We start from the raw sequence: 21,190 nt of genomic DNA, 5'->3' as shown, positions 1-21,190 counted from the left end.
ATTTATTTTTATTATGACCATATCCGTTTAAGAAAGAACATTGATCGGTTGGATTTTATTTAATAATGCTTCCTTTATTGAGCATTAGAAAAAACAATTCAGAACTTTTTAACTTATTTTTCATTAAGGAATAACGCTATGTAGTTAGTAGATGAAAACTATTTATTTAATAAACATAATAAGAATTAAATCTATGAACCAATTTATAAAAATTGTTTCACTTAACATAAATTTTATTTATAATAATATTGTTACAATTATTAATATTATTAATGCCTTATATAAATACATAGTAAAAATAATATTCTTCGATTATGAACATATATCTATGTATCTCGAAAGAGAGATTGTTTTTCTTCTTTTACAAATGAATTTACGTATTGTGTGTTGTAGAGAAGAAATATTCCTTAAAAATAATATATTTAATGATTATTATACAGTGTACGCGTATATAGCTCAAGCATTCATATAAATCTCTGCAAGATCTGTGTTTATTTCATTTGGCAGAGAAACTGTGTTTATACTTGAAAGGTATCTTTGATTATACATTTCTTTTCAAGCAATCGTTAATTACTTTCAAAAAGTTTCTTTAGATCGTCTATCAAGAAGACACCTCCATAAACTGTGAAAGATTTGAAGATATTTATATATAATTTGCTTGTGGCATCTATCTCTACTAAAAAAGGTCTTTATCTATAATATGTATAATATCATCAGATATTTCATCATATCGTATATATTACATTGTCCAAGAAGGACCAGAAATCCATAATTGAAAAATAAAATATGAAGATTACCGCTACCTTAGAGGGAAAGAAAAAAATATACACAACAATGGTTCTCCTTTGTAGCACAATTTCTCTGTCAATTGCCATTTTCACACTATAAAATGTGCACTAGCGGTGCATGTGTGTGTGTGTATGTAGTAACGCGCGAGCGCACACATACATCCACCCACCATTATTAATACAGAACACGCAGCTAATTAATATGTGCGTTTATTAAACTTATTAAATAAAATTAAAAGAGGACTTTTGAATCGGTGACAAAAACGACAAATTTGTAAATTATCTAATTTTGTGAAAGATAATCATAGTGACTTTTAGAAATGTATTTCAAAATCTAAAAACTTTTTTGCTCGACGATCTCTTTGTTCTAAGAAACGCCATTTCCAAAATTGATTGCACAATTTTTCGCAAAATTACATTTGTATTTATTTATATCATTCAAATTTATTTATATCGTGGCTTTTAAATTTTGCTGTATACAAATTATTGACAAAACTATCACAAACAACATTATCATTATTAACTTTAATGCTTAAATTGAGTTTTTGCTACAAATATTAAATTATGAGCTTATAAATATGCATCGATAGTTAATTCGTAGAAATGTAACAAATTATTTTTGTAATCATTATTTATGCACAAAACATAAAATTATAATTCAATTCTTGGATTTTTTCTTTATTTTTAAAAGTTATTTTGCGAAACATTTTTCAATCGTTTGTATTGTTCAAATAAATAAGCAAACTTTTGAGGAATTCTTGAACATTATCCTATATGACAAAGTAATTGAAGAGCTTGTCTCGCCAAGAAAGTGTATTAAATATTTGTTTTCAAAAAGATGCAAGCAATTCGTGCAATAATACTCGTAAATTTCGTCAAGTATTTTCTAATCAACAAGCTTATGTAAAAATCTTGATTCTAAAATATATATTTTTGCAACTTCAGAGTTGATCGATTACCATGTTAACGATTGACAATTTCAACGTCGCCCTAGCCTGTGTCGGTAGCCGACGCATTAGCGGTATCATTTTTCTAAAGAAATATTTAATTTCACTCTTGATAGGAAACATAGTTCTTCTCGTGGTTCCCGAAATTCTTTTTTGTCGCTTTAATTTCTTTCTCTTCGCCGACATTTTCTTCACTTTCTCCAACTCCTCGAAATACTGTTGTCCTTTTACCTGCATAAGTATTAAGAGTTATTAAAGTGAATTATTATTCATGAATACAATTACAAATGCAAAATAATTTTTTATTTATCTATTCGTTAATTTTCATATATTTCAATTGTCATTTTACCACACTTGTATATTATTGTATTTAATTTACAAGAAAAGGACACTGCTTATATGTATAAACTTGATTGTTCTAAATTATCGGTGACATTTTAATTACTAAAAATACAATTACGAAGTTACAAATAATTGTTATTCCTAAATACATTTGCAATTGTATATTCGTATAATCATATAATCGTTATTAATAACAAACAAGAAAATATTTTGTTCAACACTGACCTGTACTCCGTCTTCTAAAATCTCCAACTGCGGAATCACTTCATCCTGCATTTCTATTTCATTAGAATGAAAAGTCTCTTCTGCAGGTTCTGAAGAAATTGATAGAAGCTCCACTAAATTTTTATCTTTATTTCGTTTCGTATTTTGTAACGTAACAGAAGCTTGACCGTTATTCTTTTCCCAAATTTCAAGTTCATTTGGACTACTTGTCACGTTCCTTGTCTTGTTTTGCTTTTTCGCCTTTGACAATTTCTGCTGTTGTTGTGGTTGCTGTTCTTGTTCTGGCAAATTTATTTTGATTAGTAGTCCTGGGGGAATACTTGATAAACTATGAACTGGTATCGGAGTACCAAGAGTTGATATATCTCCGGTAAACGGCACTATAATTTTTTTAATATTTGCCTGATTATTTATAATATTCGAAGGGATATTATTAACTGTAATTGGCTGGAGTTGATCTCCAAACTGGAACTTCCAATTGGTTGTAGATGGAAGAGGTAGTTTTCTAATCACTTGGCCCTCTAAATTGCTGGGCATAGGTCTAGGAATATTAATAGAAGTCGGTCTTCGGGATTTTCCTCGTTTCTTTGCTAATGGCGCAGGTTTGTTGTCTATTTTTGGTTTTTTGCTGGATACCAATGGCCTGGAGCAACGCTTAAGAACTTTGGAAGGGTCTTTGCCGACTTCTCCAAGGTCCTGATCATCCTCATTTTGTTCCATAATATTTTCAGATTCAGAAATGTCCTTAATTGTGGGAACCGCATCACATGGGCCGACTTTGTGGAAGCTTTGGCCGGTCTGAAAATGTTTTGAACAAAGTACGAGTTTGCGTATTTGGTTGGGCGACATTTTAAGTAAATCTTCCCGGCCCAAGAATTGACACCAGCGCAAACATCGACCTATTTCGTATGCCGGGAATGGATGGAACTTGTAACGTTCAATTTTGTTCCTCGGATCAGATCTTAACCGACCACAAGCTGCACAAGCCTGGCTTTCCAATACCTTATTAGACAGCGGTTCCAGCTTTTTGCTTTTATCTGAAGGGCTGAAAAGTCTTGGTTCAGCCTGTGACTCGATAATAGATGATTCTGTTTGATCCAATTGGTCTGAATCACGAATACTAGGAACTGCATTTTCTGTCAATCTTCCCTTAAATCCTGGTACAAATTGCGAACGAACAAAATGTTTGGAACAGATATAGCAGAAAAGTATTTCCTTCCTTGTTAGCCTGTAATAAGAATCCACACCAACAAAGTCCAACCATTTAAGACAGCGGAATTCTTCTCCAGGAAAATGATGAAAGGTTGTTCCATCGTAATTCGCTGAAGGTGGATCTCTTCGTGTTCTTCCACAAAGAACACATGTTATATTGTACAGGCTTTGCTTAGGATCATAAACCGATGGAACTGCATTGGAATTTAAACGATCCAAATATTCATTAAGGAAATCTTTGGGCTGAAAATGCTTGGAGCAGATCATACGCTGAAGAAGCTGCTTTTTTGTGAGTTTGTAGAGGTCCTCACGGCCACAGAACTCTAACCAACGACAGCAACGAGTTTCGTCATTCACCGGAAAGCCGAAAAACATGTACTCCTCCTCGCGATTATTAGGATTCATGCGTGAACGGCCGCAGACGACGCAAGGATGTGGCATGATTGAGATATTGTAGCTCTCAAAAGCAAATCAATCTGGCTCGTAGTTCAAAATTCAAGTTATAAATCTGAAAAATCAAGCAGCTTTTGAATTATTCATTTTTGTAGCTTTATCTTGAAAATATGGTTTTTGAATCTTTTTTTTTCATAGTTGAAAGAGTGGTCCACAAATATAAAAAAATTCTCAGATCTTTTTTGTCCATAGTTTATAGTTAAGTCGCTGCTTTCAGAAACTAAGCCTTTACCAATCTTTTTCTTCGTTTTAAATTAGAGTTGTCACATATTAAAACAGAGAGAGATTAAATCTTTCCTTTTCAAAGTTTAAAATTGATATAATAGCTATCAAATATTTTCTCTTTATAACACAATCAAAACTGTTATTCTCACAGTTCAAGAAATTTTCAAATTACGAGTCTTTTTCACAGTTCACAATTTAAATTATAATTTCCAAAGATTTTCTTTTTGAAGAAGTTCTTCCTCGTCACGATTCATGGTACAATTGATGCAGAAATTAACTCTGCATCTCGAGACAGAATTCTTAATCGGCTCTTCACAATTATTCTTCTGTTGCAACTCTGAAAATAATTCGAATTATATCGAAGATGTTTACAGTCAATAAATAAGAGAAAACAAAAACAACTTAAAGACACTGGTTTGTGCTTTACATCTATGTTATACTTTAAAATTAATTATATATTACTTGTTATTAATTAATTTATAATAATTCTTTGCTCTTGTGTTCGTTTTTTGGGCTCGAAAGAGGTTAAGTATAGAAAATTCAAAAAATTCAGTCAATAAAAGCGATAGCAACGAGATTGAGCTCAATTTAAAACTGATTGTATTACTTCTCTCACAGTTTCACGAAATTCGCGGTCGTTCTTTCTATTTTGTTGCAGTTTCAAAGTTTGTTCTACCAAAAGAGAGTACGTACGACCATTTATAATCTTACCTTTTAATCAAATTGTTTTTTATGTAGCGAATAAAATTCCAGAGAGCACTTCAAAGTCTTTATTTCATCGAGATTTGGAAAATATCTATTATTGGAAAGATATTGTAAATTTATTTCAGGAGTTTCGTGCACTTGTTGCGCTTTCATACGATGATTTAAGGTTATGTTACCTTCGTGCTTTGAATCTAGAGCACTCCTCAAGCACTGAGATAAAAAGCATACAGAGACTTAACCTACAAATATCACAGACAGTTTGATAGCTGCCGACACTTGTTAATGCGTTAATAAGATAAAATAGTTCACTCTCTCATGAGAGTGAAAAATGTACGTATATACGCATATAAATAATAAAATTAATATTGTTGGTTGGGGGAATGAGTACACTAGTAACCAAAGTATTACTTGTAATGAAAAATCGCGACGTGGCAATGAGGCATCAATTAATTCATTACATTTTTCTTTAGTGCTATATGTAGTCGTTGACTTTCTGGAGAAAAATATCATACATGAATCTCGCCATCCTTTTGGCTCCGTTGCAGTTACAATGTTATAAGGATTATAAACCATTTGTCCAAGGACCCAAGTTTGTTCAGCTTTATGCGAAGTGTATTTAAACATCTTCTAAGGTATTACAACAGGTAACACATTTTAGTACTAATACCTTATATGCAGTGGAGAAAGAGAGAGTTTGACAAATTATCCATTTATATCTACATATATAATCTCCAGACTATAGTTTTAGCAAAATGGGAAAATTGTATGTACATACAACTTGCAAGCTTATATTGGGGTTTTTGTGAAATCTTCATTTTTTTAAATATAGATTTAAGATAGTTTATGGGGGTAAATCAATTCTTCGATTCTTTGATTTTACACAAGATTCCATTTAATTTCTTTTATCAATATTATTTTTTATTACCTAAAAGTCTGACAGATTAGAGATTTAAAAGATTGGCAAAAGATGGCAGAAAGTACTAATAATCCCTATGACATCAATGGGCAACATTTCAATTCTGACATGTATTTTCAAAAGTTGTTAAAGGTAAGTTTACTTAAATAAGTTCTATAAACAAGCCCTTCATTCTTTATACATATTTGAAGGAATATATCTTGTATTTTATATAATAAAGCAAGATGCTGCTTACACTTTTTTCGATTATTTATCGGTGTTATTATATATAGGACTGCACGCTAAAGCAAATTATGGATCGCGAAGCAGAAATAATAAAAAACACTCAAGCTTTACATTCCGACATGCAGACTTTGGTATACGAAAATTATAATAAGTTTATATCTGCTACGGATACTATACGCAAGGTAAATCATCTTTTATGAAATTATATTAGATTCATTTTTAATTTTCTAAATACATTTTAGATGAAGACAGATTTCAAGGAGATGGAGGATAGTATGGATCTTTTAGCCAAGAATATGGAAAGCATCACTTCTTTTTCGGAGCAGATCTCTTCAACTTTACACGGAACAAGACAGCAAATTGCTAAACTGTCCTCTGTACACACTCTGTTGAAAAAATTGCAGTTTCTTTTTAAACTGCCTGGCAATCTTAAGGACAAAATGAATGAAGAAAAATATGCAGAAGTACGTATATTTTTTTATATATGAATGTATAATATGTATAATATATAACATGTAATAATAATAATAATATAACATTTCTTACGCCAATTTTTAGTTTTTAAATTATAAGCGATAAGCGATTACTTTTCAGGCAGTTCAAGATTACGTTCATGCACAAAGAGTTTTAAATCAATACAGTAACATGCCATCCTTCCAAGGCATCCAAAAAGATTGCGAGGACATTTTGGAAGAATTAAAATCTAAACTTAGATTACAATTTCATAAGAGAGACGCTTCCACTAAGGCTTTAGCCGAAAATATAGACCTTTTACTGCAGTTGAAAGAACCAGCTGATTCATTATGCACTGAATTCCTGATACATGCCGAAGGAAGATTAACAGAACAATTAGATATTTTGAAAGATATGTGCGAAAATGATATTATAGAGTTCGTAGACATGGCTTCTTCGGGATTTCTCAATAATTTATGCTTGATTGTAACTTCCTATAAGGATATATTCATAAATCGACCATTGGAAGACAACGATTTAGTTGATGACTTTGAAATAAGAGCTGTGGATCACTTGAATAAGTTTATTGTGAGCAATATGAAAAAATATTTTGATTTGATGGGCAAAAGAGTTGAGGATGTAGCTGATACAGCGATTTTAGTAAGAGCTCTTGACAAATTTCATCGTAAACTGCAAGAAATGAATATGTTGTCCAAGGAAACAGACTTTGCCAGGTATAATGGGGAAAAAACATTAAATAAAGTATAAAAGTAATTTGGAATATAAAATCTATGTGTAAAGATAGAATGGCATAATAAATAAAACTAGTATATTATAAATAGCATATAATAAGTGGTAATCGCAAATAAAAGACTAGTAAAGTAAATTAAGATAATTATTTTGCAGAATTGGAACTGATCTTGTTGTAAATGCTGGCCGAAAACAATGTCGCAACCATTTGCATAGTTTGAAACAACACTTGAGTGAGATTTTAGCGAAAGTAAGGCAGACTTTAGCTGCTAAAGTCCCACAAGATAGCGACGATGGTTTATCGGAACTTCAGGCTATGCTCATTATGCCCACTATAGAAAAAGTTAAAGGAGTCCTACAAGATTTATCGGTTTGTTTCTCCAAACTCTGATTCAATTACTCTTTATTCAATTTTTTAGGTTTCTTATTTCCTTACCTTTCATTTCTCAAATGTGTAAATGTGAACGATGGAAATTTAAATTGGTTATAATTGTTCTAGGTATTTTTACAGCTAGACTTGCCAAATAGTATAAAAACACAATTTTTGCAAAGTTTCTGTGTGGATGAAGTGAGAGAAGGATTAGTAATCGGTTTTCTACATCATCTCACAGCTACGGTAGCTGGATTTTGCAATGGATCCGACGTATCAAAATTTCCGCCTACTTTATTACTTCTGCTCAGTAAAATGTGCATCGAGTATAAGGAGAGCAACGTCCGTCATCTGGTATTTAAAGATAAAAAGATTAAAAAAAATGTTTTAATGATAATGCATCATAAAAGTGTTTTTATATGATAATGATATAGTGATGTATTTTATTTGTGCGCTTTGTAGCTCACGAAATTTGACGATCTTTTTAATATCGATCAATATGTGACTTCGGAAAATATCATAACTCCCGAGTCAGAAATATGCGATCGTTTTCAAGAGGCTGCTCAGAATTTGTTGAATCATTATGTGCGAATTCAGGGATTAGCAGTATCACAAATGCTGAGGAAATCTGTAGAGACCAGAGATTGGTTGCATACAATTGAACCCAGAACCGTGAGAGCTGTTATGAAGAGGGTTGTTGAAGATGTAACTGCCATTGATGCGCAAGTTGCCGCTTTATATAACAACAATGATGGTCAGGTCGATAGAAGTAGCGATAGTAGTAGGAAGACTCATAGGTAAAAGATTTTCACTTGAATAATTTTCACTTGTTGATATAAAATATAATAATACAAATCGTTAGAGGTTTTATAAATATGTACAATATGTAATTTTTCATTCATATTCTGAAATTTATTATTTTTGATCGTTAAATGCTGGCTTTGGAGTATATAATCGAAATTTATTCTAGTGTTAGCATATCTAGGCAACACTATAGATCAAATTGGTCATCCTACACACCTAGCCACATCGATTCCTCTCTAGTGACGAATATTCACAAACTATTTTCCGAACGAATCGAAATATTCTCATCTGTGCAATTCAACAAGGCATCTATTCTAACAGGAATCATCAAAATAAGCTTAAAGGTGATATTAATAATAATATAGATACTACTTTAATAATAATAATAAAATAATACTTTATATTTAATGTAATATAATGTTATTTTATATTAAATTTTTACTTATTTATTTTTATTCATTATTTTGTTATTAATTAGATCAATATTAGCTTGATGTATTCGTTTTTTATTTATATAATATGATTATTTTTTATATTATTTTCTAATGTATAAAGCGGTAAAAATTCGTGCAGAATAAAATTTTTAGCAGGCAATGTACTGGCGTAATGATCGCTCAGGTGCAGAGTAGTCGCAATGACAAAATAGCACAGTCATTATTCACTTTATGAAGTTGATTCATCCTTCCAACTCTGTCAGCGTTCACTACGCAATATGTTTCATGCTTTTGCCATGCTTACATCTAGTTGAATAAAAATGTAAATCAATATCTTTTTATATAACAGTAATTTTTTATAAGATTATAAGATATTATTATATAAAGGAATTATTGTTATATAAAAAAGTTGTTATATTAAATAATAAAATCATATAATTATTAATTTTCTTTAATATTTTCTGGTAATTTTTGTACACAGACTTTCCTCGAGGGTGTAAGATTACGAACATTCAGCAAGTACGGTTTACAACAAATCCAAGTAGACACTCATTATTTGCAAACTTATTTGTGGCCATTTGTGTTAGATGAAAAGTAAGATTTCGATTTAACACTTTGTAAATAAAAATAAATAATTTAGTTATATTTATGCTAATGTTATTGTTTGTAGTGTGGTTCACTTTTTGCTGGACGAGATTTTAGGTAGCGCAGTACATAGATGTTTGGACCCTGTTTTGATGGAGCCCAGCGTGGTGGACATTATTTGCGAAAGAGGTTAAATTATGAGCAATTACAAATTGCTCATAATTTAACAATCTTGTACAATTGCATATAGAAGTATGTCATAGATAGTAAAATGCGTGTAATATAATTTATAAAATATCATGAAATAATAATTATAGTAATTACGATATTTAAATAAATATCATGTAATATATATGTATATAGAAATATGTTTAAAAAGTTAGAATTAAGTTTAAGCACAATAAGCACACAGTTGCATTTATTATAATAAATAATCTCTTATTAAAAAATCTCTATATTCTTTTCTTTTCATCTTTTTCTACTCTTTTATGAAATTAGTTTGCTATTCCTTTTTTTTTCTTTAATCGTTCCCACCTCTCTCAAAATATGAAACTATTAGAAATAGTATAATGTAAGAAGCAGCTCAGGGTCACAGAATAATTTTAATAAGTCTTGATTCTTCTATTATCACATTCTGTCAAATTTTTCCGCCGAGTTCGTTTCTTTTAAGTTCTTAAAAAAAAAAATTATATATTATGTTACCTTGTTATTAAAAATTATTACAATACATTTTACGAGTTTTATTTTGCTTTGTTTATGCTTTTTCTTATTTTGTCTACATTGGGTGCTTCCATTTAATGACACAAGTCGACACAAACGACGTTCTATCTTTCTCGGCATTCAATGAGTAACAAAGACAGAACGACACTTGTGGTAACTTGTGTGTCAGTAAATGGAAAGCCATAATCACTTTTATCATTTTACGTATTGTTGGTTTGAATTTTTTATTTTTATCATCTGTTATATTTCACAGCACAATTCGACACAATATGACAATATCTTCACAGTACCATAATTCATTAAAATATTATCGATCAATCAAGAGACGAATGGGGTCGCGACAAGTTTATAGTTTATATGGGATACCAGAGAGAACTTGGTTGTAACCCCTTGACAGTAGCTACTCTCGACTTAATTCGGACTTCCTCTCTCTTGGGATGAGATTCATTCGGCGAGTATCCGGCCTGGGCCCACGCACCGCATTCTATCCAATTTAATAACACTCGCTCCCCTGAATTGCTTTCGACAAACCGTAGCTCCGTAAAACTTTGATTCTGAGTTTTTTTTACAAAGAACCGAATATTTACGTTTATATATTTCTAATCTTAAAGAAAAGGACAGTTCAACGCACAATAAACAATACATACACGTATTATCTAAAAGCTATTTTTTTACTTTTAACTATATTCACGTTTAAATCAAAGTTAAAATAACTTAAATCGAAGTGAGATTAAGAACAACATATCCCTTCGTTCTGAGAAACGTAAAAAATGTTATTAATTTTTTTTTATTATATACATTTTATTATCTCAAATATTTTCCGAAAATTGGTGAGCTGACATTTTATAATAAATAGGAAAATAATATAAAGCAAAAAAAAGATCGCTCTGCGATAGCAAGAGGATGAAATTAAATTTACTTGAAAAAGCGTTGCGGAGAGATCTCGAATGTAAAATGATATCAAATAAGATAGAGAGACGGACAAACGGACATATGGCAGCAGACACACGTGATATCTTAAGAAACACCTGTGCATGTGTAACTTGTTGGCAATTTCTCGTGGCATTCCATCTGAGGCTGCTGCTACATATAGATACCAATCATACTCCTACGACGTGTCAAAGTGAATTGATAGTTGTGTGAAGCACTGATGGTATCAAAGACTGGAATAAGCTTGCAATTCGCAAATCATCCGCGTAAAGTATCCAACACGATATATATATTTAAAACACAATTCTCTGTTGAGAGTAGGTTTTGTTGAAAACGTACTTTTTTTAAAGATATACGGTTTTATATTGTGAGAACAGTCGATATTTTGACTTTCAGCTTTCGCACTGGCTTTGACGATTCCTCGAAAATTGGTTCCTTTATAAGCGATTAACTCGTTCATACATGTCCGATCGAAAGATGACAAATGAAAAGAGAAAAGAGCAAGTAATCGGCATTGTGTAGCAATATCGCTTCACTTTGGTAAAATAGACCCGCATGGGAAAGTCGCGGTCGTCATAAAATCGCTATAGGGTTTCGAGAGCGTAAGTGGCATACCTAATGTATATTAAAGTTTCGTTACATGATTTTTTTATGGATAAAATTTGGATATATTTACCTGTCAATTCCTAGATTTAATGTATATAAAATTTTACTTTTAAATATATTTTTCTACCACATGAATTTTATGTCACAATTTTGTGTGTGTGTGTGTGTGTGTGTGTGTGTGTGTGTGTGTGTGTGTGTGTGTGTGTGTGTGTGTGTGTGTGTGTGTGTGTGTGTGTGCATTGAAATATATAGTTATACAATATATACACGTATATATATATATTTCTTTGATATATACTAATTGATATGTACTAATCTTACGCTAATTTTGTTTCAGATTTTAAAAAAACAATATGAATTTTAAGGAAATTGCGATAATAAGGACATTTCGATTTGTGACCGTAACAATGGGCGAAGGACCATTAGAACGCTCGTTGGTGCGTTCACAAATCTAACTATCCTTTTCACGTCTGTCAAAATTGCATTCATTAATACCTTTTTGAAAAATGTAAATAATACATACTCTAACGAAAAAAAAACTTGAAAGGCATCAATTTGACTTTCGATACTCTCTGCAACGTACACATCTATTAACGCATAATTTATGTATCTAATATAGATATATAATTAATATCAATATAAGTAACATATAGATTTTATATGATAGAATATCGGTGATCGAATCGATGATGTTAAAAAGAATAATTAAAAAAAAAATAAAATTATTAATTTTGCAGTTTATTTGTATGCTAAGTAGTAGTGCCGTAGGTGATGATTTGAAAAATTCACTTTGGCACGATTACTTTACATGCTAGTAGGCGCAATCGACGTGAAGCTGGTATGAAAATAAAGTTTATAGAATACTGAAATTTTATAGATGTTTTATAGAATACTGAAATTGTGTGTGCTTATTCTCGGCACGAGTATAAAAATAAAAACCAATCATTTCGTAAATTAAAAACTCCCTTAATTTTTAATTTATTCCTTTTCCTACAATTCCCGAGTTAATTAACTTCTAAAATTTTTCATGCTTTTTTACATTTCAGTTTTGACAATCAATGGGATTATGGGATATAATCTACGACGAGAACGCGTAATCTCGTCGCGGAATTTGAATGAGGGCCTTACTGGACCGGTGAATAGTTTGATAACAGCTCCCATCTAGATAAATAAAGGGGAAAGGAGAGACAAGATCATTCGCCGTCGGTTGGCGGACTATTCAGTGCCGCGACCGACACTGATTTCAATTGGTAAATTGACTCAGAACGAGTGGGAGAGAAAAAAATGGCGGCACGGAGTGACCGACGATGAAGCCACGGAAGTAGGGGAAAAAACAGTGGCGTAACTAACATTAAAAAGAACGTTTAACCCTAGCTAGCCACACTTATTTTCGAGTCCTTAATTCGCCACACTCCGGTCCGTAAGACCGCTCGGCTTTGTCGTCATTTTCATTCTAATTAATATTTTTAAGCTTGTACTGTAGAAATTGGAAATACAGACTTTGAATAAAATGGTTTATGATAATATCAAGTCAAGAAAATGATTTGATTTTGAACTGAACTTATAAGAAAACTAGAAAATTATGTTATTATGTGAAAACTAGAAAACCGAAAAACGTTCAGCGGTCCACTAGACCGGCCAGTGTGGCGAGTTAGGATCGTTAGGATTAAGAATCTAAAAAGAGAAATTAAAATACATCAAATATTAACATAATTTTTTTCACAAAGATAAATTAAATTACAAAAAAATAAACAATATTTTATATAAAAAGATATAACATTGTGAATCAAATTAACGTTTATAGAAATAAAAATGACTTTTATTCTTTTATATTATTCCGACTTTTTTGGGCCATTCTTTCCCATTATTTTTATCTCATTCCTTAATTGTTTGCTTCTGCTCAATTGCACATTGGTATTTTATCTTACTTTGTATAAAAATGTATGAGAAACAGGAGGAGGGAAAGAAAGGCGTAGATAAGAAATAGAGAAAGAGATATGTGTCTTACTATTTTACTTAAGGGTTGAAAATGTATAATTTTCGCTGTCAGAGGAGAATGGTTCTGAGGATTAAATTAGTCGAAAGGGTAACGAAAAAAAAAAAGAAAAAAGAAAGAAGAAAACGCTGCCAGAAAACAACGGTAGCTGTGGATATCTCCTTTCTCGTCACCGAGCAGTTGGTTAATAGGCACTGAACGCCGTTTGAATGCTTAATGCGGCGCGCATTCTAGGATTAAATTGACCAATCATTTCCCGCGCGCACAGCGGAGCCAATTGCGCCGCGCGCTCGCGCGCCCTACTATATCAAGCCAATCAACGGCACTTAGCGCTCAGTCGTCGTCGCGTCGTTGCGCGGTGCGTGTTGCGGCGAATTGTGCTGTGTGCGTGCACCACTATATCAAAGCTAATCAAGCGTGCACGGCGCACAGTCACTGCGTGCTTCGTCAGTGAAGTTTCTTTCTTTTTTTTTGTTCCGTTCGCGTAGAATCGTAAAACACGCGCGAGAATAAAGCTGCGATTCAGCACATTTAGTGAACGAACGGAGTGAAGAATGCGCACGTGAAGAAGTTGGCTACGTTAGTTTATATTGATAAAAGAGTTTCTCGTTGGTTTTTTTGCAAAAAAAAAAAAAAAAAGAGTTGGTATATTTGTACATAATTTAATTATTCGCTCGTACGCGATTATTAAGTCCTCTATCTGTTCGTAATTTCTTGATTAAATTTTTAAAGTTTCGCTCGTATTCTATTGAAATGTCTTTGTACTCTGTATCATCGAGATTAATCTTCGGAAAGTAATAATTAATTGCGCTATGTATATCAATATATTTGTTAAAATTTTGTTTACTTGTATTAAGCATATATATATATCACACGCTATGTTATAATATATATTTACTAAAATTTTTATCCACGTTTTTGTAACTATCGCTATTACTATCACAATTAATTCATATGAGAAGAAATTTAATTTTATCTGTATATCTATAAGATAAAAATATCATGGAAGAATTAAAATATCTATATATAATGTCCATATGTCCATATAAATAATATAGAAATAATGGAAAAATCTATAAAAGCTTTATTAATTAGAGATTATTAAACATGATAAATAAATGATATAATAGATAATAATAAAGAAAGATGTGCACATTGTCTCTGAAGTATTAAAACAATTCTGATTACAACACAAAATTAATTGCATATACGCGCACGATGCGGTAAAGGGTTAAAGGTTATTTTCGATTTCCTGCGATTGTTCCGGCAAGAAAGCGAGAATTCTCAAAATATATGGAAAGCAATTGTTAATTGAATGTGAGACCCTAATTTTTTCTAGGAGACTTCAGATTAATGTCCTTCAAAATTGATGAGATTTCTTCTTCTTTATTATTACCTAGATACATTTTTTTATAGTTATTATTTATTATTACTGTTCTTTTTTTATTTCATATAAGTATTTTGAACAAATTTCAAGCTACAATCCATTTTTAACCCTTAATTAATTTTTTTATTGCTTTTTATTCTTAATCAATCTTTTATTATTTCTTAATTAATTTTTCATTGTCGAATCAAAGTGCTAAATAATTAATAATTATTTGAAAACATTTCAGAATGTTATATTTCTTTTCTCCTTGCTAATCTTCAATTTTAAATAAAGCGCATTTTGATATTAGAAGATATACAATATATAATATATATTTTGTTATTCTGAAAATGCGCTTTGCTTTCTTCATGAGCCTCCGCTCATTATCGCGATGACTTCTTCACCTCGCACACATGATAGTATAGTGTATAGGACATAAGAGAGGAAAGATACGACTAGGGTTAAAATACCAATAATATATTCCGTGAGAAAGCAACTTGAGAAGAAGCTGTTATAATAAACAAAACAAAACTCTTTTTAACGGCTACTGAAATTGAATCAATGAAATCAGTTGCGTGACATTTATTGTTAGTAATTTCTTTCTAATTTCTTTTTAATTATTAACTTTGAGTTAAGGAGTGAGTTGTGTAATAAAAAATTAAACTGTTATGTAAATAATTAATCAACTTGTTAATTAGAAAACGAAATTGTCATTTTCTTCTTTTTTAGCATCATTATTATCACCATTATTATTGTATTCCATATAATAATATTTTTCATTTTTTAAATGTTTCTCTTATTTCTCCCAAATGTATCTAAACATCAGTATGTTATCGTAGAAACGAGTTATTTCCAAATTAAGAGAATTTAAGGGAGGGAAAGTGCAGCGCGTTTGACGAACATTGAGAGGAGCCATCGACATTAGCAGAAATTAACGTTAATTGACAACTCCCACCCTTTTTCTCATTCTTGTTTTATCCCACGGCGAATCTATTCTTTTTTCTCTTGTTTTTTTCGTATCTTTACAACTGTCAACATAAAAAAAGTCAGCTGTTCCGCTACAGGGTGTATCATTATTATTGAATAAATTTGAGTAAGTTTGAACACACCTTTATCGAATATATAGATTAAACAAGAAAAAAAGCAATATTATATAATTTTTTATTAAAATTAAATTAAATGACATTCCATGAGATAAGATAAAATAAAAAATGTCAATATATATTAATATAAAATTTTTAATTTTGTTTGGTGTTTTCTTAATATTTTTTGCTTAATGTTTTCAATTTTTTTTCGAAGACGATAATTATTATACCAGCCTGTATATGCATTGGTATGTCGATATTGCAGCTGAATCTCTAATCCTCTTTGACGAACGATTAAAATTTAATCCGCGAGTGATGTTAAAAAGTAATAAACAACACAACATGCATTGCTTCATTAACGTTTTCATTATCTTTACTTATACATATATTTAAAAAAAAAAAAAATTTAATTTAAAATATACTTGTGTATTGCATATATATATAAATATAAAAAATATATATTCTTGTATATAATATTATTTGAAAAATTTTATTATAGAATGTTCACATCGCGCGCACAAGCATACGTATTATTATTATAAACATAATATTAATTTGTATGCTATATCAGATTTTTTCATGTTCAATTATACATATTATTTACATAACATTTTGTTTATTTGTTTATTTTTTATCACTTATTATTTTTCACTTCATTATATTAAACTCGACCAGTTCTTAATTTATATATTTTACATTTTCACATTGCATCTTATGCAATCTTGATACCAGAACGATTTCTAGCTAGGCTATGAATGATGAATAGAACGTTTGATAAAAAGAGAAACCCGCTTGCCAAACACGGAACGCAGCGAAATCAAAGATTCAATTGTACCCTCACTTCTTTGCTCTCTCATCTTTGTAATAATATGAGCTTCGACTTCACTTTAAACTAATTTTATTTTTCTACATTGTAAAAAAATATCCAAATGTTTAGAAAACAGTAAAAAAATGTTTTTCAATATTTTCAGAAACACACACGCGCGCGCGCGCGCATGGGCGCCTGAACAACAAAATACATATAAATAAATATGTGCGAGATATATATTTATTATAAAATTAATATATATAAAGATGTAAAAGCTATAGCGGTGTAGGTCAAATTTTTTAAAGTATTGAATTGCGTGCATATATATATATATATATATATATATATATATATATGGATGCAATTTATATATTGTATAGATTGCAATATATAAATTGCATCTATCATGCACACGAATCAATATTTTTAAAAATTTGACTTACACCACTATGGCTTTTATCCCTCCATATATGAATTTACGAAATATATAGTTATTTTATGTAATTTTATGTTATAACATATTTACATATTATTTATATTAGATATATATTATTTGATATGTTACTATAAAAAATGATTATTATATTATGTTTTTTATATTATTTTCAATAATAATATGAAGAGATGCATGTATACTATAAAAGAATTAAACGTGAAAATTGAAATATGTTCCAGTAATCCTGATGAGAGAATGAGGGTGAAAAGAAAGAAGGAATACTATTGAGAGAGAAAGGAGAATACAGTGGACGACTTTAATGATTTCTCGAGGTTGTTTTAATAGAGTACGTCTGCCATTGCATCATCACCGTATACTGGGTGTCCAGCTGCTAAGTTTTTAAATAATTTCACAGACTTTCCTTCACAGAAGATTTGGTAAGAGACCAAATTTTCAATTTAATTTTAAGTATCTTACAACTATTTATAAAATTCTTCTTTGAAAAATATTAGTTATTACCATATTATTACAACGTTTATATACATAGATATTAGTTTAGATACATTAGTTTAGATACATAGATTTTCTATATTTAATTTTTTATATTCTTTAATTTATACATAAGAAAAAGCAATAATCTTTCTTTCTTCCTTTCCTTCTTCCTCTTTCTCTCGTTTTCTTTCTTTTAGAGATATGTGCGCATATACATGTATGATAAAAGAAAGGGGAAAAGGAGAAAAAAAAACCAAAAAAAAAGAAGGACCAGAGAAGCAAAGGGAGAGTGAGAAAGAGAGAAAATCTTAATTAATCCTAATAAGTCCATATTGCCAGTAATACTCAGTGAGATTAGATAATTGGCGGAGGAACTCAGTAATTCACGAACACATTGCATGTGTGACACACGTTATTTTTTTTTTATTTCACACAAAATAAGCCTATAAAGATTTCTTCCGTCATTATCGTATAAACAGTTAATGATAAATGCACCAAATATTTCATATATATATAGCAATGTGCGTTGCAGAAACGTTGAAGGATCTTATTAACAAATTTAGAAAAGGTAACTCGAGATTTGTCGTGTATTCTTCATTCATAGTTCTACAGATCACTAAAATTTATCGTTTATTCTTTTGCACAGTTTTTATGATGCGTGCGTATATTTTGTTTACAGAAATTTATGAAATAATTTTTAAGGATTACTTGATAGGAAAATAAAGTTAAATCTTTTTAAAATTAGTTATAGCTAAAAATAATAGTAATAATCGTAAATCTTTAATTTCAATTATAATTTTTCTTGTTTTATCTTTTATGTTATGCTATGTATTTCGTTTGCAGAATATGTGATCTCTGAAGCTTCAAGGGGAAAGGAAAAATTAAGTCCTGTCCTGTTCCTAAGTACTAGTGCCGCAGGAGTGATTAGGCTATACGAGACATTACCGTATCTCCTGCTGCTCAAGTGCTTATCAACGGGTCGGGACGCATGTCAACTTTTATTCGTGATCTAACAATAAGAAGCAACAGAAGAACTCCGGATATTTTCGTTGCGTTTTTTCACAATATTTCACATTATTAATTCCAAAATGTTTTAGAGATATTTTTAATAAAAATGGACTTATTTCTTCTTCTTTTTAACATCTTTTCTAATATTATATAATAACGATAATATTTATAGTAATGATAAAAGTCATAAAATATAATCCAGTGATTATTTAACATAACATGATTTTTTAAAATTAGATTTATACGTACACGCGCGTAATGTATAAATATTAAATTATTATATTATATAAGATTGAGTGTATAATAAATAATAATTTATAACTTATATATATTTATTTCTATATGTATATACATATACGTTTGCATTTTTACTTTACTTTATATCAATAAAGATGAGAAATGTTTAATGTAAAAATTAATTTTATGATATAAACTGTGAGAAACACATATATTAGATACATAATTTAGTTTTATTTTATCGTAAAACTTTAATTTATATTCAGTTTGGATTTATCAATAAAAAGGATTATATATTGCTATATATTTGTGTATAATAAAAACATACATTAGATTTGTTCCATTGATATTCTTTACCTACTGCATAAACTTTTTCTTCCCTTCTTTTCAAAATTTGAAGATGTTTTAATACATATATTTATTTCAAGAAATAGTAATTTGTGTTTAGGCTATTATAGAATAGTGGCAATACTTTTTTTTCACAATTTAGCCTTTTATACATATAACGTATATGGGATATCAATTGGTTTGCATATTATAAACGCGTATGATTACGCGTAATCATGAACCGCGTAAATTAAGTCTACATTTATATCAATAATTAACTTACATTTACGTAACGTTTTCTTGCACGAAGAACTCGGACCACTGCTCCGGACTGGATTCATCGTGGACATAATTAACTGATATTATCGCGTGCCATGGGTGGGCGCCAAAAAGATCCAAACTTTCTATCGTTTTTAATTGCATGGCATCTTTGCATCCCTATAACAGTGTAATTTATGTATGTATGTAGTACATTGAAATAATTGAAACGAGATGACGACGAGATAAGCGAGATCGACATATATACCTTTATTAGCGACATATATGTCGTGTAAGCCATACACAGCTGAACGACAGTTTGGAAAAAAAATTACGATATGATATCGATCGACATAAAATGTTGATCTTTCCACTATGCTCTTGCAAATACGAGCCTGACCTTATAGTTGATTAATTTTATGTTTTTAAAGAAAAAGGTCGTGGCTATATATTGATTTTTTTTATTCGCGAATATTGTATTCGTAGGAATTAGAGAAGCAGTCGTTATACTGGAAACGCGACGTTACCGGCACATATGCAAAATAACTGGCGGGAGGAGAATAAAAACGCGTTAATAACAATTTTAGAATCTAATAATTTTATCCTGGCGCGAACAAGCTGATAAAAAGAACACAATTTTGAAGTTAAAACTGATGAGCGATAAAGTTATTAACAATGTGGTATAAGAGTCAGAAGAAAATTTTGGCTGCAAAAATCCTTAAGAAAGAAAAAATTGCGGGCAGAAAAAGAGTCCTGAGTCACATTGACAAAACTTCTAATTCCCGACTCAGGACAGTCAGGACTCTTCCTCCGCCCGCAAATTTTCTAAGGATTTTTGCAGCGAGCAAAGTGATATGAATGAAATTCAGAACATTGGCTGATCACGAAAAAGCGATCGACTATATTAGTATATAGATGTAGTACATTGAAATAATTGAAACGAGATTACGAGATCAGCGAGATCAACATATATTTACCTCAGCGACATATATCTTGAAAAGAGAAAAACAGAAAGAGCGAAGAATTTGCGCGCAACGCAAGTAAAACGTAAAACTAATAGGGCAGATGCACGACAGATGGGGCTCTACAATTGGCTGCAAAGCTGCAATCTGCAATCCGTAGTTTAGGGAAAAAGGATATAAATCCTAGGGGAGGCCCTAGGAAGTTTCACGTTTCACTTATTTTAACGTGGCGGCCTGGGGATCGATCATGTATCTTTTCCCCTAGGACGGAAATGTGAAAAGTGAAAAGTTTATCTCTTTCTATTCAACACCAATAGAAAGAGATAGTTACATAAAAGTTTTCACTTTTCACGTTTTCGCTCTAGGAAAAAAGTTACATGATCGCTACCCTGGTCAATGGCCGCGTTCAGCAGAACAAACCATTCAGTAGCAAACGAACGTGATTGGGTCTTACTTTTAGAACCAACCAATCAACGCGGAGTGTTAATAAGACGAACTCAACGGTTGTGTCTGCTGAACGCGCCC

General features: G+C 30.8%; 2 protein-coding genes and 1 long non-coding RNA gene across 7 annotated transcripts; 2 read left to right on the top strand and 1 right to left on the bottom strand.

Annotated features, from left to right (window-relative positions):
* Window positions 1–143: 143 nt before the first annotated feature.
* LOC143899785 (uncharacterized) lies at window positions 144–20,807 on the bottom strand. The gene is made up of 6 exons (XM_077410386.1): window positions 20,681–20,807; window positions 19,729–19,883; window positions 5,074–5,136; window positions 4,904–4,988; window positions 2,303–4,529; window positions 144–1,966 (listed from the first exon to the last, which is right to left on the bottom strand). The coding sequence occupies exons 5-6, from the start codon at window positions 3,953–3,955 to the stop codon at window positions 1,730–1,732; spliced, it is 1,890 nt and encodes a 629-aa protein (XP_077266512.1). The 5' UTR covers window positions 3,956–4,529; window positions 4,904–4,988; window positions 5,074–5,136; window positions 19,729–19,883; window positions 20,681–20,807; the 3' UTR covers window positions 144–1,729.
* Window positions 4,988–9,877, top strand: Vps51 (vacuolar protein sorting 51). Of its 5 annotated transcripts, none has more exons than XM_077410384.1 (12): window positions 4,988–5,227; window positions 5,368–5,529; window positions 5,830–5,945; window positions 6,086–6,220; window positions 6,281–6,502; window positions 6,633–7,225; window positions 7,398–7,611; window positions 7,741–7,965; window positions 8,074–8,408; window positions 8,582–8,759; window positions 9,331–9,443; window positions 9,520–9,877. In XM_077410384.1, the coding sequence occupies exons 3-12, from the start codon at window positions 5,865–5,867 to the stop codon at window positions 9,626–9,628; spliced, it is 2,205 nt and encodes a 734-aa protein (XP_077266510.1). In that variant the 5' UTR covers window positions 4,988–5,227; window positions 5,368–5,529; window positions 5,830–5,864; the 3' UTR covers window positions 9,629–9,877. The 5 variants fall into 5 exon arrangements, with proteins under 5 accessions (XP_077266510.1, XP_077266511.1, XP_077266507.1 ...); XM_077410385.1 differs by having other exon boundaries at window positions 5,368–5,541; window positions 5,838–5,945; XM_077410381.1 differs by having other exon boundaries at window positions 5,368–5,541.
* Window positions 11,227–13,425, top strand: LOC143899833 (uncharacterized). The gene is made up of 3 exons (XR_013257611.1): window positions 11,227–11,401; window positions 11,481–11,686; window positions 12,737–13,425. It is a non-coding gene; the product is annotated as an uncharacterized LOC143899833 (long non-coding RNA).
* Window positions 20,808–21,190: the final 383 nt, after the last annotated feature.

This window comes from Temnothorax americanus, unplaced genomic scaffold, assembly GCF_048541705.1.
Source record: "Temnothorax americanus isolate GAGA-0224 unplaced genomic scaffold, ASM4854170v1 Scaffold29, whole genome shotgun sequence".
NCBI classification, from domain to species: Eukaryota; Metazoa; Arthropoda; class Insecta; order Hymenoptera; family Formicidae; genus Temnothorax; species Temnothorax americanus.
This window is presented reverse-complemented; position numbering and strand designations above follow the sequence as displayed.

Coding starts and splice junctions, on each gene's coding strand:
- LOC143899785 (XM_077410386.1), bottom strand. CDS start 3,955: ATGCCACATCCTTGCGTCGTCTGCGGCCGTTCACGCATGAATCCTAAT. Junction 1,967..2,302: donor TTTTAGAAGACGGAGTACAG/GTCAGTGTTGAA, acceptor ATACTTATGCAG/GTAAAAGGACAACAGTATTT.
- Vps51 (XM_077410384.1), top strand. CDS start 5,865: ATGGCAGAAAGTACTAATAATCCCTATGACATCAATGGGCAACATTTC. Junction 7,966..8,073: donor AGAGCAACGTCCGTCATCTG/GTATTTAAAGAT, acceptor TGCGCTTTGTAG/CTCACGAAATTTGACGATCT. Junction 9,444..9,519: donor CCATTTGTGTTAGATGAAAA/GTAAGATTTCGA, acceptor TATTGTTTGTAG/TGTGGTTCACTTTTTGCTGG.